At 40.1% G+C, this 19,129-nt stretch overlaps 1 protein-coding gene across 26 annotated transcripts in view; it reads right to left on the bottom strand.

Moving 5' to 3' along the window:
• The window catches only part of LOC143838184 (uncharacterized), a 229,256-nt gene that overhangs the window by 111,899 nt on the left and 98,228 nt on the right, over positions 1-19,129 (bottom strand). For 4 of the 26 annotated variants that reach the window (XR_013231268.1, XR_013231270.1, XM_077339129.1 and 1 more), the window contains one exon: positions 7,887-17,874. The exons of 17 other annotated variants lie outside the window; for them this stretch is intronic. Coding sequence is in view for 2 of the 9 variants with exons in the window: in XM_077339129.1 (XP_077195244.1) it covers positions 17,830-17,874 (45 nt within the window). In the remaining 7 variants the exon portion in view is untranslated. Of the gene's footprint in view, positions 1-2,850; positions 2,959-3,815; positions 4,367-5,988; positions 7,777-7,886; positions 17,875-19,129 lie in introns of those variants that run through there. 5 more of the 26 variants (XR_013231262.1, XR_013231276.1, XR_013231266.1 and 2 more) reach the window with 3 other exon arrangements.

Below are 19,129 nucleotides of genomic sequence, written 5' to 3'. Positions count from 1 at the left end.
AAGGTATGAGAATATAACCACAAAATCTTGGCATTTGGAGGAACAATGTCAATCAACTTGAAATGACAAAAAAAAAAGAAACCCCTAAAAGCACATTGAATTTAAAATCTCTAGATAAGAATATCTCCTGACTTTCTTGGTTATATGGATGGGAAAATGCAAACACACTCACTCACATGGTGACGATTCATATATCCAAGAAAACTGGGAAACACCACCCTATTTATTTCTATGATCAGTACTACCTACATCTTTCCCTAGAGTCCAATGCCTAATAGCTCCATTAGCGCTAACAAAAGTAACTATTTTATACTGTTAAGAAGTAAAGCCGCATCTATCATTCAAATGCCACTGGCCTTTATCTGTATAATAATTTTCTATAAACAGAATAAACGGTGTTATTATCACAATGACCGTTTATGCACTGGAGGTTTCATACTAGGCTGTAGGCTGGAGTTTTAGTCGTTGCATGTCGGCCCACCTCTTCCTGCACCCACACCGAAGAGCATTTGGCCTGGTGCCCTTCATCTGCCCCTGATTTGTACTCCTGCATGGGAGCTGGGGCAGTGAAGTTCCCAGTGCGTAAACGGTCAATGATGGCAAAAGAATCCTAATACCAGTATCTGATTAATAGTAATTATGTAGTAAGAATCTCAAGATTCGGGGAAAGGCAAATAATAAATTTAATAAATAATAATGTAATAAATAAGAGCTGATAAGACTTTACCAAGTGTATTCAGGATACAACACTACTGTGTTCAAATACTTTCATAACATAAACCTGAAGATTTGCAGGATATGTATTATATCCCTGACCCTTGCTGTAGTGGGAAAGCCCTACAATTAGGGAAAGAGTGTGAAAGAAGCTTCTCATTTCAGTAAACTAGACCAAAACCTAGTTTTGCAGCAGTAGAAAAAAGTCCAGTAGTACCTAAAGAAAATGTGTGGCAAGGAGTCACTGCTCACTTCTTCAGTGTCATCAGGTTTTGAAGGCACATAAAATAAGCTCACTATCCAAACTAAGAGAACTTGGATACTGTCAGGTGGGGAAACCACCTGGGAACCTTGGGTAAGCCACCCTGAGCACTTCAAAGGAAAAGTGGCATATAATGTAGCAAACGATCGACCTAGAGATATTTTTAAAACTATTTCTCAAAAAGTAAAATACAGCTTTAACTTTTGATACCGCTTGGTGTAGAATCATAGAATTTGAAAGAGACTAGCACAGCTTGTGGTCCAACTGTTCGTAAAGCAATATATCCTCTACTTAAAGCATCCCTGTCCAGTTTGTTTTACCCTCTAAGAAAAATGCTTTTGTAAGTTCTTTTGGCACCTTGTGCCTTAAAACATCCTTGGACAAAAGAAAAATGTGCTTAGGATGCACTATGTTCACCATAGCACCTCTATAAGTATTTTAAAAGCATGACAGGACACTGTAAGGCAGCAATCTAATGTACTGTGACTTGGAAGTAAGTTCCACTGAAATCCAGCCATCAACCAGCTGTACATTTCTTAATTCCAATCATCACTGTGCTACCCAAAGCACCTTTTATACAAAGTGGCACCTTGGAAGCAACCAATATCATAATATAAAATACTCTTTAGATATATTCTTTTTCTTCTCACTAAACTACATTTACATTTAGTTTAAGATACTTTCTTTTCCACTGGATTTTATTTAGAGAAACTAAAGAAACACTCATAAATTGCAACAGTTGTATGTCATATTTATATTCTCTAGGAGTTGTTCTGATTATTTTCACTTTGTATCTTATCCAAGTGCATAACTTGCTTCAAATGATATGGATAATATTTCCCAGAAGGACATATAAAATGTGAAAAGATGTGTCTACTTTTTATTGCCTGATACACTGGTGCATGACAGTTTTACCTGAGGATACAGCAATAGCATTCCCTTAATCTAACTCATAATGTTATGTGCTTTCACACAAAGGCGCTTCCTGATACCTCGGATTCATTTACCCTCAAGGACAGTTTTAATGAATTAGCGGCAAATCCCCTAGATCTAGTGAAATATACATATCAAATACACACAGAAGTATCGGAACTGCATCTACTTCATTCATGATTTTCCTATATGAAGTCCCAGGCTATGCACTCCAATATTAGTTCTAATTAACCTCTGAGAAATGGCAGCACCAGAGATCAAAACATAACTGCAACAAAAACACATTTTAAAATTGAGGTATGATTCTCCAACCATTTATGCAGCTGCAATAGGACTGTCCCTGTATTACTGATTCATGGTGGAGGGAGGAAAGAATAAGTAGATTCTCCAAAACTTACCTCAGGTAAGACTACATAATTACATGGGTTTGCAAAAATTAGTTCAAGAAATTGCTATTTAAACATGATTTCCATCAAAATATAATAAGGTTATTGCATTATTTGTCCAGCACTATAAAATGAACTGCAAAAAATAAATTGCCAATATTCTGGTCCAAAGAACTAGTTCTCCAGATGCTTTTCATAATCATACCCTTACATTTATGTTGGATTATCTCTTCAAAAGGTTAACTGAAAATGGTACCTCTGTCATTTCAGTTCCAAAGGGGACACAACTATCCTCTGAAAAAATCACAACTTTTGGTTCATTACTTAGACATTTTAGCATCTATAAATAGTCTTGGCACCCAAAGAACTAAGGTGGGAATCACCTTTGCATACAAGCAAGTTTCATCATTTCTGTTCAATTTTGTAACTCATAAGTGCCAAGGGGCAAAAGGATTTTTATCAAATAGTAATTTTAAAAATACTAATCTCATGTTTCTCATCCCACATAGAGTATTGAGCTAGCGAAGACAGTATTCACTTAAAAGTGTTGCTTACCATTAAGATTTTCCAAGTTATCTGTCTGGTTGTCCGAAGGTCAGTTCTGACTTGCCTCATATATTTTGTTCTGGGGAACTGGTTTGGAAAGGCCATAAGCAGAGGAGCCTGACGGGAGAAAAATATAGACATTCAAGAACTGCCTTCAGAGCATCGGTCTGCCCTATACAGTTATTTTCATCGTCTTCTTCTGATAAAAGTCTGAATGCAACATGATTTATAGCTGCTTACAACCCAGAGTGCAAAATGTTATTGAGTTCATACTATTTATAGAAGCTCTTAAAAACCAATTTACTTTCATTCCAAAGAAACGCATTTTCAACAGATAACTGGTTTTTGTGACAGGAATTAAAAGCAACACTGAATCATATATATATATAATTTAAAGAATATGTGCTTTATTAAAAGTCTACAACTATCCGGGTTTTGCAGTAATTTCCTTGTTATCATTGTTATTTCTAGTTAACTCTGATAAACAGTATCCTTCAGGAATGCTTCCTGTGCTTAAAACCTCAAATGCACTGTAAATTCTAATTCCAAACTCTTAAGAGTTTTTTGATACACAATTTTTAACAACGTGACAATTAAATGTTTGACTTAGTTATGCTTCTTCAGTCTAGGCTCAAGTTATGCTGCATGGTGAAAAGAAACTCAAGTTACCCATCAAGTGTGTTTTCTTAATGCAGACTTGCTATAGTGACCACTGGCATCACATAGCAATGTAAGCAGTCTGTGAAGTGCTCTCCCTACCCCCCTCCATCCCTAAGCACAAGCATCAACAACCTGAACTAAGTCAACAAAGCTTATACATCACACAGTGCAAAAGAAATCAATAAAATGCACATCCATAACTTAAAAGCAAAGAAATCCGGGGGGGGGGGGGGCAAAGCATTTTCTGAAATGAAGCACCCAGATAACAGCAACACTGAGAAGCAATTAAATAGTAATAACAATGACTGACTTACCACTGTCGTTTCTGCATGCATGCCATCTGAGCTCAGAAGAGTTTCAGTCAGTGGCAAGGACAGAGGCAGCCTGGAAAGCACCATTGCCTGGCCTCTGCAGGACCAGAGATGCTGCATTGTCTCTCAGCTCCCAACAATCTTCTGAAACTCTTCCAGTGAATCCAGTGGCAGCTGTCTGTTGTACCCAAACAGGTCCACGCGAGCTGTTACGACAGCAGGCACCTTCATGTGTCAGTCCTTAGAGCTCTGGGTACTGAAGTGAAGCACGCTTTCTTCCCTTTCACATTTATTTGCTTTCGGATTGGAGGGAGAGGGTCACAGCTTTGCAATGTGAGATCAAAGGTAGACACGTAATAGGATGAAACATGGCTTTCTCAATTGTATTCTTCTCCCTGAGTGACTGCATTTCTGGAAAGCATACAGTGTTTCCTGACTACATAAGCACTAAGGTTGGGGGGGAGGAAGATTTTAAACACATTAGGTCTCCCTTGTAGCATTGCCATCTCTCTCTCTCTCTCTCTCTCTCTCTCTCTCTCTCTCTCTCTCTCTCTCTCTCTCTCTCTGCCTCTGCCTCTGCCTCTGCCTCATTCTGTCTCTTGTGGAATAGTAAGTGTCCTTGCAAAAGAAAGTGCTTAATAAAGCCATGGTCAGACTGCTTACACTTGGCATTTGCTGTGATAACAAATCAAAAACGATAGCATCACACAGATTTATGAATTTTTTGCCCCCGCAGTCACAAACATCAGGCATTTACTTTTATAAAGAAAGCTTTTAGATCCTTCCTGCCGTTTCCATAGTGATCTCATTTTTTCCCTTTTATCACAGATTGGATGAAGTCCCGCCACCCTTTGTGCATTAAAAGGCTTGAGCTTCCAACCGCCGATGGGATGGTGCTGTGGCTACAAGCACAAATGGAACAATAGCTTTAAAAAAAATGGAAACAGTTAAACGTTTGTAAAAGGTTTCCTAAATTATTTCCCCTGTCTTCCACAGAATGGTACAGGGGGGGAAATGTGGTGTTGTCAGAATGAATGGCATTAACTGGAGCAGAGGTTCTGCTCCACCAAAATCTATGTTACATTTAAAGCGTTCACCGCAGATATAAAATAGTCTCCAAAGCCTAAGTGTAGATATTTAAGCTTGTTAGCCAAAGTGCGGGCAATCTCACAGAAATTATTTTAGCTTCACTCGTAGACAATGTATATATAAATTATATTTTTATATATTGAAGGTATTTTGAAATACTGTATTTAAATAGCACTTGTTTAAGGACCAAACATGCTTTACTCTGGAATACAAAATTCAAAACAAATTTTGACTTTGCCCTGTAATATGCAGGATCTCCTCTATCGCCATCTCCAGTTTATATAAATGTGTTGAAAAGAGTTCAGACTATACTTCTAAAATGTCTTGGAATGTGTTTGTTGTTTTCATATTTCTTGTGAAATGGTGTGAAGCATTACATAGTCTGTGACAGTCCTGTGGTGCATTCTGTTTGAGACTAACTTACTAACTTACTAAAAAGGCTATGTTCAAAATACGAGCAATGAGCAGATTGCAAATCTATCTCCAACTGCAGATAATTTTTCAACATGCCATAAAATAATAAAATGTCCAGTTTGGTGTAGAAAAGCGAAAAAGTTAGTGTGCAGTTCTTAAGGAAAGATTACGAAAAATGAATCCCCTATAAGTCTGCCTCAAGACACACTTTGATTGGGTTTTTTAAAATGAAAATGCAGAAAACTTTGTTCTGTAGTTTCTACAAAATATCTACTCTGCCCACTCTATTCTGAATGGTAAATCTACAGGTAGACACCCAAACAAATTAACAAGAACTTAGACCACAGACACCACAATCTTTATTTGGTCCACTAAAATGAATGCAGCTGATTAGCCAGGACTATCCTTCCTATTTGTTCTGATAGAGAGTGAAGCATGAAAAACTGTAGGTGTCTATGTACCTTTATGGTCATTGGTGCTCTTAATTTAACTGAACTTAAAACTACCCAAAGTGTCCCACTAACTTTTGTCAGGTGAGGTTGACTTGCAGGAGAGCATTTAGGCTGGAATAAGATGCAACACAACAATGTTGGGTATAAACATGGCTAGGGCTTTATTACCCCCCCCCCCACACACACACACACAGGAGGGTTGGCACAGCATGGGAGAGGAAGCCTGACCTAGCAGTCAGTGGACTGCACCAAAAGCCCGCAGAGTCCAGAGGTGCCCTGGGGACATGCACCATTCCCGGCCAGGAGAGCAGATCCCCTTGCATTCTAAAATCTGCCCTACAGGAAGTGACCTATATGAGGTATCCAATGGATGCCCATTTCATTTGGCTTTTCCCCAGCCACCTGGCAAATGAGCCCATGGTCACCCAGCAGAGTCAGCCACGCTTGTTTACATGCTGCCTCATAGGGGGGCCCAAACCTCAGGGGGTCCAATCGGCCCATGGGGCACACTGCCAACAGACTTCATCCCATGCAAACCTGCAGCTGTGATGAATTATTGAATATGAAACAACCCCTTAAGACACAGAACAAGGCTGTATTCACATTAAGATAGAGTAGGTGGAAAGGAAGCTGCTCTCCATGGCATCCTGGGCAAGAGGCCTGGGAACCACACACGTGGTTATATAGGTCCGTGGGTCCTGGTTCACCTTGATGCCGTGTGTGCTGCATGCCAGCAGCGCACCTGACCCAAAGGCTGCTGGGATGGTTGCGTTTGCCTCCAGCCAGCCCTCTGCGGGCATCAATGAGCGGCCACAGTAAGCCGAAGCTGCTTTTTATTATTACAGAGAATATGCAAAAAGTATAAACTGTGAAATACCCACTCTTATCTTATCATTCACACATTCCATATTACTCATTCCATATTACTTTGGGCTGATCCTGCGTAGAGCAGGGGGTTGGACTAGATGGCCTGTAGTCCAACCCCCTGCTCCTTCCAACTCTATGATTCTATGATTCTACTCCACCTCAGCCATACTATGGTGATCCTTCACAATTAATACAATAAAGTAACAGAAATGCCATAAAAACTAAAATACCAAACCATTTCAATAAAACCACAACAAAAAAGTCAAATAAGAGGCCCCAAAAGAAAAACTGACCAAAATCAAATACCTTCATAAAAACCACAGGTCTACACAGTATTTAGAATGTTAAATCTAGCTCTCACTCTTAAAGCTGAAGCATCATTTGTGCCTGGGAGGGGGGGGAGGAGGAGGATGACTCTAAGCATTTGGACCCAATGTACCCAACATACAGTGTTCTGCAGCTCAAAGCCAGGATCCAGCCCACTGAAGAGAAGGATCAGCAGACCTGATGGTGGCAGGTTTCTATCTGGTCCTTAGATCAGAAATTCAATGAAGATGAATTTAGGAATAGTACAGATTTGATAATCTCCTTCTATAAACAAAAAGGGGTGTCCCCTTAAGGAGATCAAGGGGTGGGTGTACACCAGCTAACTTTATTTTGTTTGTTTGTTTGTTTGTTTGTAGGGTAGTCCTGTGTAGGGCGAGTTACAGAAATCCAGCCTAGGGGTGACCATGGCATGAATCACTTTGCGGCTAATGCACTGACCATAACTCTAGGAGGAGGGTAATGGGTAGGAATTGTGGTTCCCATACCTCCCATATCAGCCCTCTGCCCTCAGTTATATAAATCCAAAAATTAAAAAAAAATAACTTTACCCCCTACAAGTGGGTTGCAGAAGGTGCTAGCAAGCAGTTGGGCTGTCAACTGCACTCATTGTTTCAGGCCTATGCTGCGTTGAGACATAAGGAACCTGCAATCAGTAAAGTTGTATTCTTATTCTTCCTGTGCTGCTTCAGGCCTTGATGAACCATTATCAGCAGCATCATGGTCTAATTCTTCCTATCACAGAGTATCTGTATCTTTCTCCTCTTCCTTCATGTGGGCTAGTGTCCAATCCAGGCCCCCATTCCAGGTTTCCCAGGCTTTGAAAAAAAATGTAAAAGGTTACAGTAATATATAAATGATACACAGATCCTTTAATCATTTAAACACTTAATGTTTTACATCACTATGGTAGGCCTGTCCAAAGAGACTTAATTGACTTAATGACTATTTTAATCGGTATCTTACTAATTTTGACATATACTTTCAGTGACACGCAGGGGTATTGCCATAGGAAGGCTGGGCAAAGGCAGCTGCCACTACCACCAACATGACAATTGTGTTGGGGGAAGAGAAGCTTCACACAACAAAAATGCAAATAGTTAACATAATGAAACGCACAACATTCTTGGGGCAAAAATGAAAGAAACTGCAGATCTCTATAAATGGTCCAGTAGAAACAGCAGAAATAAACATTAGTCTAATCCACCAGGTAGCACTTAAGGGCAGACAGGTACACAAGTGGTGGACAATAGAAACAGAAAGTAATGGTTCTTTACCATTTACACAACAAGCAACCAGTTTACATAATATGAAAAATAGGCTGCCCAGACTGGGGAACTGGAATATGGAAAACCTTTACTATTTTACACCCAGCTTTCAAAAATTGTTTTGAGTTTGTGAATAAATGTATGAAAAATGCCTTGGCATGATGTCCACCGACCCTATTCGCATCTATTTTGACTAGTTGTCTCAAGCGGAGGTCTTTCCTGGTCCTGAGACTTAAGATTTGCTTTAACTGGACCTCCCAAAGTCTAATTAATCTGGAGTTCCCACTTGCCCATGCTCTAGCACCCTCTCTATTGATACTTATTTCCTCTTCATTAACTCAAACAAAGCATTTGTGTAACTACTCTAATAAGTTAGGACATTGTGAAATATATAAAGATCACACATCTCTGAACCACACTAGCCTTAATCACGAGTCTTTCTCACTAGTGCAAATGATTCCAGTTTTAGCAGGCATTCTAGAAATCCTTGGCACTCTCAGTGCCCAGCTAACCAGTTCCTTGAACCAGAGTACAATCTCTTTTTCTTTAGACTCCTCCCAAACTTCTCTTTTACCACAAAGAATAAAAGGATATGATAAAAATGGTTAGGCCCTATTGTTTTGAGAACTGGCATCCAGCAGGAAATTAAAGCATAAATCCTACCCACCAGGTTCTGTATATTTATTAAGGAAAATAAACATCAGAAAACAAGAAATATATTGGCAGGAGTACTTAATAAAACATACATGGTGGTCCAAGTAGAATCAGACCTAGGGTCAACAGAAGAAATTTTTTTGTCAGAATAGGACTTCTAATCAAGATCTCAATATTTCTTCATATTCTTGGCAGCAACATGTGTATGTCCTCAGCAGTTCAAAATGCTAGGAAGCCTAGTTGAATCTATTACTGATTTGACTCAAACTCAGGAGTTTCTTCTGTTAAAATTATGATAGAAAATGGACTTAGAAATTTGGTTGGCTTCGATATCAAATCTCAAACAGAATTTGAAATGTTGTCAGTACCACAATAAAATATTACATGTCATGAAATCTACAAACATATGTTTTAATGTCTTCACAGTCAGTCAGAGCAATCCTAAGCTACACCTGTGCTGTGACAGCTGTCTGCACACAAATATGGTGCTAGTAGTCACTTTCCAAAGAAGAATGTTACACAGCAGCCCAAAAGGAAAAAAAAGGCCTCCAGTATGTGCTAGCAGCTGTAGCTACATTGGCATCCATGGCGCTTCCACTACAGCACTCTGTCTGCTCCAGGTGCCTGTCCACTCGTCAATGATTTTATTATGCTTTTTAATTCATTGATAGTTGGTTCAATGAATATATTTTCTGGTAAGTCAATAAGTGGTGGTTCTGGTGGTGGTCCCTGAGGTGCATCATGGTTGTATAGCTGGTTAAAGAATTCTTTCCATTGCTGCAGGCGTTTGGTTTGTAGATCTCACAAAAGTACCATCTTCTTTCTTAATATTCTCATTTGTCAACTTAGTTTTACCGCTTAGTCATTTGAGGGTCTGATATAGGGCTCTGTATTCATGCCTGGAATACAGACCTTCTTCCAGGTCTGCTGCAATATTGTTCCTGTAGGTTTCTTGCTCCTCTTTCACCTTCTGTCTAACCTCTTTGTTCAGTCTTCGGTACTGCTCAAAGTCAACACGTTTGGCTCATTTACATTTACACAGGGCACACAGGACCAATGAGTGAAGGGGACTGAGCCAAGTGGACAGCACTGGCAAAGGCTGAAGAGGAATCACTGGGATAAGTATTGCTTCTCCCCTGAAGAACACCCCTCCTTAAAGGGACCTTCTCTTGTTAGAAGCCCAGATTACGTGTCAGCAGGAAGGGGTCTGAACTATGAGTCTCTATGAGCATCCCAGGTACTGTTGTACACAAAATGCACAGAGTACACACATACCCCCAGGCTATGACCTTGGATGTGCAGGTGCAGGATGAGAAGGAATAGACATGGGCTCCATGCCCTGGAACTTGCCAAGAATCCAGAATCCCCCCCCCACTCAGGCCACCAGTGGTCATGACACCAGGCCCAGGGAGAGTTGTCCTACCATTGCCACCATTCCCTTCCCCTCTGTCTGGCAGGACAGGGCTGCTGCCATCCAAGAAAGTTGAGTCCACTCTATGCATCAGCTCCCCCTTTAGTAAACATGCCTAGGGACCCCTTTCTTTCTTTCTTTCTTTCTTTCTTTCTTTCTTTCTTTCTTTCTTTCTTTCTTTCTTTCTTTCTTTCTTTCTTTCTTTCTTTCTTTCTTTAATTGATTGATTGATTGATTGATTGATTGATTGATTGATTGATTAATTAATTCGTTCATTCGATTTATAGACTGCCACTCCTAGCAAGCTGGCTTGTGACAGTTAACAATAAAACATTATAACATTATAAGTTTAAAACACCCCATAAAACAATGATAAAATCCGCAAAAATTACAATTACAATTATCATTAAGCTTGCGATAATAAAATATAAAACCCTTTTCCCAATTACTCATAACAGTGGTATCTGGTATGGTTAGCAATGCTCTGGATGTAGGTTGGGTAAGTTGTTATCATCTGGGTTTGGTCTAGCACTAAGCCTGAAAGCTCTGTCAGTGCTCGCAACTTTTCTGGGAACTCATTCCACCAGGTAGGGGCCAAGACTGAAAAGCTTCAGCCCTGGTTGAGGCCAGGCACGCTTCCCAGGGCCCTGGGATTTGTACCCGCAAATAAGCAGATTTGTACCTGCAGAGTGGATGGCCCTGTGGGGGGCATAAGGAGGTAAGTGGTCCTGTAAGTAAGTAATTATACCCAGCAATTGGAGGACCAATGGCTGCTGTTGCCATGCACCTTCTCAAAGTCAGGGCACATGATGTCAGGGTGGACAATGACATCAGCTTCAAACAATAGGGAATACTGAACTAGGAACAGGGGTTAAACATAATAGACTGGAAATGAACCACGGTCCCATACAAACAGAGATTGTGCTGCCCTACCTGGGAGGCAGGGGCATAACAGGGAGGTTGGTTTGCAAACCGAACCAGTTCATATTGGTTCATGAGCCATTTAAAGTTTATACCACTGGTTTCCACTTCCCACTGCTGTTTGGAGGGAGCAGAATGCAGAGGGTATTTTAACCAAACAGCTGAGCAGGGCGGAGTTCACCACCACTCTGCTGTTCAGTTTAAATGGCTGGAAGATATTTAAGGTAATCAAAAAGGTTGAGACAAAGACATAGAAAGTGCATAGTAAAATATAACTATGTACACAGTGCAAATGTCCATAATATAATAATATAGTAATGAGTGCTGCAATAATCCTGTGGTTAAGCACATAAAAACCGTCTAATCCCAATATAAAGACAATCTTTATATGCAAGAACGAATACCAAGCACATTTCAGCAATAAGTCTTTCCCAGTGGTATAATTCAAACTGAGTACTCCATTAAATTAACAAAGAAAGGTATAAACTGGTCATAACTATAATGGACACTGCAATGTTCACCCGTGGAGTAAATGATGTCAAATATTCTTGAGATACAAGGGCAGCTCATCAAGATGTAAAATATTTCATTAGCCCATAGATCTTCTTAGGTCCACTTTGCAATGCCCAAAGCTCTAATGGAGAACTAAGCTATGAGTAGAAAAGAATTAGCTTTTCCTGGAGAGCATAAAGCAGTAGTTTAAATGGCTCCCAGCTATTTAAACCAAGCAGCTGAATGGCAGGAAGTGAAAAGTCACAAACTATATCAAAATTCATTAAAGTTCATGGTGGTTCTTCATATCATGAATCACTTCTTGAACCACACATCAGGCAGGAGTAGGACCACATTCATCACACAGCACCTCATTGCCATTGCCTCCCACCTCTATGGAGAGTACCACTCCTTATTCTGGGCAGACTTTTATTCATTGCCCACTCATAAAGGGCACCTTTGGCCACGAGGGCTTGAACATGCTTCTTTGCAAGACCAAAGAAATTGTTCAAGCACTTCAGAGTGGATACCTGAATTCAACATTTTGTCAAAGGCCAGGACACCCACTACACGGCCATGCGCCAGAAGGCACAGTGCCTAGGGGTGGTGGAACAGCTCTTGGTAGTGGCCAGGGCAACACTTGCATGTTCCCCCATTAACGTGTATAGCAGTGACTTCATTTATTATTATTATTATTATTATTATTATTATTATTATTATTATTATTATTATTATTATTATTTATATCCTGCCCTTCCAGTGCTCAGGGCAGGTAACGACATTTAAAACAAATACAAAAATTAAGATTTAAAAAACAGCATTTAAAAGACATACAATGATTAAGATTTTTTTTAAACATTACATTTTGTCATTCCTATAATATAATTTATGTCCCTGACTAGAATCACAAATGATGAAGGTTATGGCCAGAACTGGCCTTCAACATACCAAAATCTTTCATAGAGTTGGAAGGGACTATGCAGAAAACTCGCAACCCTATTGCTCATCCACTGTAACCTGCCACCCCTTTGAATCTTCCCAGAATCAGCCTCTCTGGATAGAGATGGCTATTTAGCCTCTCTTTAAAAATCTCCAAAGATCGAGAACCCACCACCTCCTGAGGAAGCCTGTTCCACTGAGAAACCGCTCTAATTGTCATGAACTTCTTCCTGGTGTTTAGAAGGAATTTCTTTTGAATTAATTTCATCCCATTGGTTCTGGTCCATCCCTCTGGGTCAAGAGAGAACAACTCTGCTCCATCATCTATATGGCAGCCTTTTAAATACTTGAAGATGGTTATCAGATCCCCTCTGACTCATCTCCTCTAAACAGAGCAAGCTCCCCCAACATTTGCTCATACGTCTTGGTCTACAAACACCTCACCATCTTTGTTGCCCTCCTCTGGACATGCACCATTTTGTCTACATCCCACTTCAACTGTGGTGCCCAAAACTGAAAACAATACTTGAAGTGAGGCTGAAGCAGAGCAGACTAAAGCGGTACCATCATCTCCCGTGATCTGGACACGATACTCTTTTTGATACAGTCCAAAATCCCATTTGCCTTTTTAGCCACACAGCTGACTCATGTTCAATATATGGTCTACTAAGACTCCTAGATCCTTTTCACACATACTACTGCCAAGACAAGTCTCCCCTATCCTATCTTGGTATATATGAGTTTTCCTACTTAAATCCAGAACTTTACATTTGTCCCTATTGAATTACATTTTATTTAGTTTAGCTCAGTTCTTGAGCCTATCTAGATCATCATGTATCCTGATTTAGTCTTCTGTTGTGTTTGCTACCCCTCCAAGTTTAGTATCGTCTGCAAATTTAATAAGTACCCCATCTAATCCCTCATCCAAATCATTTATACATATGTTGAACAACATAGGCCCCAGGATAATCCCTGGGGCACATCACTTATCACTCTTCTCCACGTGGATGCTGAACCATTTCCAAGTACCCAATCTGTTAACCAGCTATTGATCTGCCTGACAGAATTAGGATCCATACCACATTGTACCAATCTGAAGGGTCATCTAGTCCAACCCCCTGCACAATGAAGGAACTCACAACTATCTGTCCACCCACAATGACCCAATGCCGAAGTGACACCTCCACCAGCTTGGCCTGGAGGAAAGTCATATAACATCCCACAGTGGTGACTAGCAATTCCCTGGGTATGCAAGGAAGGGCCACAAGAGACAAACATTGGCACATCCCTTCCTTCCCACCTACTCAAAATCAGCCTAAGTTCATAAAACCAGCATTTCTGTCAGATGACTATCTAGCCTCTGCTTAAAAACTTCCAAAGAAGGAAAACTCACCACCTCCAGAGGAAGCCTGTTCCACTGAGGAACCGCTCTGTCAGGAACTTCTTCCAGATGTTTAGCCGAAAATTCTTTGGAATTAATCTCAACCCTCTGGGGCAACAGAAAACAACTCTGCTCTTCTATATAACAGCCCCTCAAGTATTTGAAGATGGTTATCATATTACCTTTTAGCCATCTTAACTCCAGGCTAAACAGACCAAACTCCCTCAACCTTTCATGGCTACAAATTCTATTTCTATTTAGATTGCTGTGTAATAAGTTATAAACAAACATGTAATTCATGGTATGTCATTTTCTGAGCAGAAACAACATATATTATAGCATATCATTGTGATCGTAAAAAAAATTCTTTTTCATTTTAAATCTATATCGGACCAACCCAAAGAGGTCTACTTGGAAGTAAGTTCCATATAAATCAATTGGTCTTATTCCCAGGAAAGTATTCTTAGGATTTCAGACTATGTTCTTTTGATTAAGCGGCAACAATTAATACATCAATTTATTTATGAAGCATCTAAATAATAAATGTAAAAAGATATTTTAAATCAATGATTTAAATGAGGAGTTTTCTTGGCAATTTAAATCAATATATGTCACTAATTTAAACCAATCCATCCTGGGAGAAATTGTTAAGTCTGCATAAATCTGACTCTTACAAGGGTCAATACATCTACTGCCCATAGTGTACACTCCTCAGCTAAAAGGCGACCTATGAATTCTTTTTTATAGACTTCCAGGACATCTACTTTGAGTATCTGCACAAGATTAAACTGGCCAGTTCCTACTCATTCCCACTTTTCACAGCAGACTCTCCTCATATCATTCCTCTTTATCCCCTAAAAAAACAGTCTTTTGTAGAGATGAGTGATAGGGTGAGACTGCAGAAAAGTTCCATTCTGCTGATGAAAAGGTTAGTCTGCATCTAGCCCACTATGGTTAAGTATATTTTTATTTTAAAATTATAATGCCTTTTTGGTAGACCTTTAGCTCAGCTTTCAGAAAATGTCTCTTAAAACCATTTATAGACCCTGTTAGAGCAGTAATACGCAACACCATTAATCATGCACACAGTGATATGATACCTTTTAAAACTGCCTTCTAAGCATCAGAAGATGAAATGCTAAGTAGAGATGTGTGGGGAAGGCATCCCCTAATTCAAGTGTCACCACAAAGAAGGTCATTCCCCCAGTAAATAACATCTTCTCTCCACAGCTAGCAGAATCCAGACCAAAGCCCTTAAAGGTGAGCATGCAGATGCAGTCATTTTGGCTGCCAGCTTTCTCCTCTGGAGTGAGGCTCCCACAGGCTGCTTGCATTGCCTTGTTGGTGCTTTGAGGTGGTGGTAGAGAAATTAAGCACATGAGTCATAGAATCATAGACTTGGAAGGGCCATCTAGTCCAACCCCCTGATCAATTTAGGATCAGTCTAAAGTAGGCTTTCTCAACCAGGGTTTTGTGAACCTGGGTTTTCTTGATGGCCCTGGCAGGGTTTCCGAAATGGTTGGGTTAATTCTTAAATATATTTTTAAAATGTGTCAAACGTTTATTGAGTTACATGACCATATACCTGCCCCCTCAAAATGGCAAATAATAGGCCTGGAGGGGATAAGAAGGGGAAGAGCCCCAGAAGGGCTTCCAAAGTATATTCTGCTTGATCACACCACTTCTGGGGTTTCTCAAAGGCTGAAGAATGTTTCATGGGTTTCTCAATGGTAAAAACATTGAGAAAGGCTGGTCTAAAGCATCCAGGATATGTATCTGTCCAACCACTGCTTAAAGACTGTCAGTGAGGGGGAGTTCACCACCTCCTTAGGCAACCTATCCCACTGCTGAACTACCCTGTGAAATTCCCCCTTCTCCTGATATCTAGCCTGTACTGTTCTGCATGTAGTTTAAACCAATTACTGCAGGTCCTATCCTCTGCTGCCAACAGGAACCGCTTCCTGCTCTTCTCCAAATGACAAACTTTCAGATATTTAAAGAGAGCAATCATGTTCTCCTCTCAACCACCTCATCTCCAGCCTGAACATTCCCAAGTCCCTCAGCCTTTCTTTATTGGGCTTGGACCCAAATCATCCTCATTGCTCTCCTCTGCACCCTCTCAGTGTTGTCCATATAGAGTTTCCAGCAATTAGTAGAACTGCCCTAAAACAATTCTGGGTTTTCCTTAGAAGTGATGCAGCAACATAGCTGATGTCATGAACTCTCCATTTCCTCCTGCTTGTTGTAAGGCTTGGTCTGACAACATTTACTTAATTACATATGGCTAAACATTTGCATTGATTGAGCTTCTTTTCACTACATCATTTGTTCTGTTTTGTTTGTCAGAGATGTTCATTAATGATAGCTATCTAGTGCTGAACCAGGGCAGTGTTCCCAATGCCATCTGTATATTTGGCTTTGGAAAAGTGCACATATTTATTTGTGTAAATAAGGAAGTGGCGGAAACATAAACCAGAATATCATACCAAAGTACGCCAAATCCGTAGCTTTAGTATACTTCACTTCCATACTCTTGTTCAACAGCAAGAAGCCTTGTTAGTTAAGATTCAAGTATTATTATTATTCATTAGACTTATATCCAGCTGCTTTCCAAAGACTCATGGCGGCTTACACATAAATCTCCCATAAAATTCCCACATAAGACCCCATTATATCCAGGTCTCTAGACCCCCTACAGCCACAAAAGAATGGTGGCCTAAAAATCCCTCCCTTGAGCAGACCTCCCTAGAGGTGGGGGGTGTAGATGTAATTGACTGAGCCTGAGGAGCAGCCATGATATCTCTAGTGCTAGCACAGACCTCGACTAAAAACCTGGCGGAAGAGCTCCATTTTGCAGGCCCTGTAGCACTGTGATAGCTCCATCAGGGCCCTCAGCTCTCTTGGGAGCTCATTCTACCAGGTTGGGGCCAGGGCTGAAAAGGCCCTGGCCCAGGTCGAGGCCAGGCATGCTTCCTTAGAACCAGGGATCTCCAAGAGATTTGCACCGCAGAGCAAAATGTTATTCAGGAGCCATAAGCAGGCAGATGGGCCCTCAGACAAGTATCATGTAAAAAGGCCACATAAAAAGCAAAACAGGAATTTCCATCCTCCATAAGTCTAGCCAAGTAAAAAGACCTGAGGATTATTAAGGATGTCTACTTAATGAATATGAGAACTCTGGGTGTGTCAGGAAAATGCATGTGTTAAAGTGATCCAAATTTATACTCAGTGTATGAGTATAAAAATTGTCTTCTCCTGAGGTTGTCTCCTGAGTATAGGATTGAAAGGCTAAGTGCTTCTGAATGTGGAGGTTCCCCTAGGTCACTATGGATAGTACCCAATGGTGGACTCATCCTCCAGGAATCTAGCTTAGCACCCTTTAAAAGCTGTTTAATATTCTGACCAAACCAGAAATGCCCCAAATTAGCCAGTTTGGATTACCCTTTCTCCAAGCTATGGGGGATTGCTTGGAAGCAGAGGGAATGAAACAGACAGGCTTAATACCTCGCAGCTATTTAAACATAACATCTGACAGGAGGACCCACCTTGCTGCTAGGTTTAAATTAATGGTAGCCATTTCACCAGAAGGTTTTGTTCTAACTACACAAATCAAAGCACTACGCCCTTCAATTGTTAGGATGAAATGGATGAAATTTGTTTCTCAAAATATTTTTCTGTCACCCAACTTTTGGGTACTCCAACTTTGCTGCTTCTTAAGGTTGGTTTTTTTCCCCTTCTGTTTTGGTTTACTTCATGCTTCTTGTACATGCAACATATCCTCAGATGATACTATAAACATTATATATTAATCACATATATTTGAAGGAATCAACATCTGTATGTCTAGAGTCTAAAAAGAAAGGGCAGATAATAAATTGAATTACAAATGGAATATTATCACTTTTTATGATTATTTACATTTCTTTATGCAACTAAGCACCGTAAAATGGTTCCTGCTTCAACAGCACCTGCCAGGGCTATAGTCTGCTCACCTTTGACCAATTTCTTTCTGTTCTTTCCTGAAGATGACTATCTTTGGGTGAGGACAGTATTTTATTACTTTTTGTCCCAAATAAAATAAAACTGTGGACACAGCCACAATGTGTAAGAAAAATGTTAACAACAACTGTCAATCTTTCAAGGGTATAGCATCGTCCCAGGAGAATCTGGAAACTTTCTCAGTTTTGTTATGGATGCCATTTGTAGTAACACATTTGACGAAAAGCCATGGAAGGAGTTTACAGCTGACAGTGCTGGACGATTTCAGATCTTTTCTATTACAGTTTTTGTCAGCACAAGGCAGAATTAACCGTTCTCTTTCTTACAAAAATCAAGTAATCCTTGGACAACAAAAAAGGATTCCTCTAACAAAAGAATAAAAGGGGGAAAGTGAGAAAAAAAGTATATGTATTGCAAAATAAAAACCTTCCCCTTCAACATAACAATGCCACATTTAAAACATTTAAATCATGATATTAATTTTAGTGGGTCCTGAATTATGCCTATATCCTGAAGACATTATTATTTAATTTTGAAAACTGACAGATATACATAGCAAAGAGCATTGTAATGAGTTTTTGAATACTTTTAAAAGTTTCACTCTGGCATTAGGTCTGTTGCTTTTTCAGAGAGCAAAGTGTGTTTCTTAAAAAGGAAATTAACAAGCAGAAGACCCACAAGGACTCTTCATTTCCTCTTCCTACCTATTTCTCTTTCCCTTTCCCAAAAGTTTTGAAGTCTCTCTTTTTCTGCTTCCTTCTGACCGCACAAGCCCAGTCAACCTACTTTTATATGCCCTTCCATCTCCAACTTTTTCTCCATTCCAATTCCTGAAAGTTTCTCCTTGGCAAAATTCTGTATGGTTCTAGCAATCAGGCTTGGGGGGGGGGGCTTATTTTCATTGATATTTTCTTCTTAAGACTACCTCCTCTTTCCCTTTCCCTGGCAGCCCATGTATCCTCACCTTTCCCAACTTCTTTTTCCCACTCACCCACCCACTAATCTACCTTTTCTCTGCACCCATCTTCAGCTACATTTATTACTTATTTGCTTCATCTCTACCTTACCTTTGTCTTCAATGGGTAACAAAAGCAGCATACATCATT

Source organism: Paroedura picta, chromosome 5 (genome assembly GCF_049243985.1).
Source record: "Paroedura picta isolate Pp20150507F chromosome 5, Ppicta_v3.0, whole genome shotgun sequence".
Taxonomy (NCBI): domain Eukaryota; kingdom Metazoa; phylum Chordata; class Lepidosauria; order Squamata; family Gekkonidae; genus Paroedura; species Paroedura picta.
This window is presented reverse-complemented; position numbering and strand designations above follow the sequence as displayed.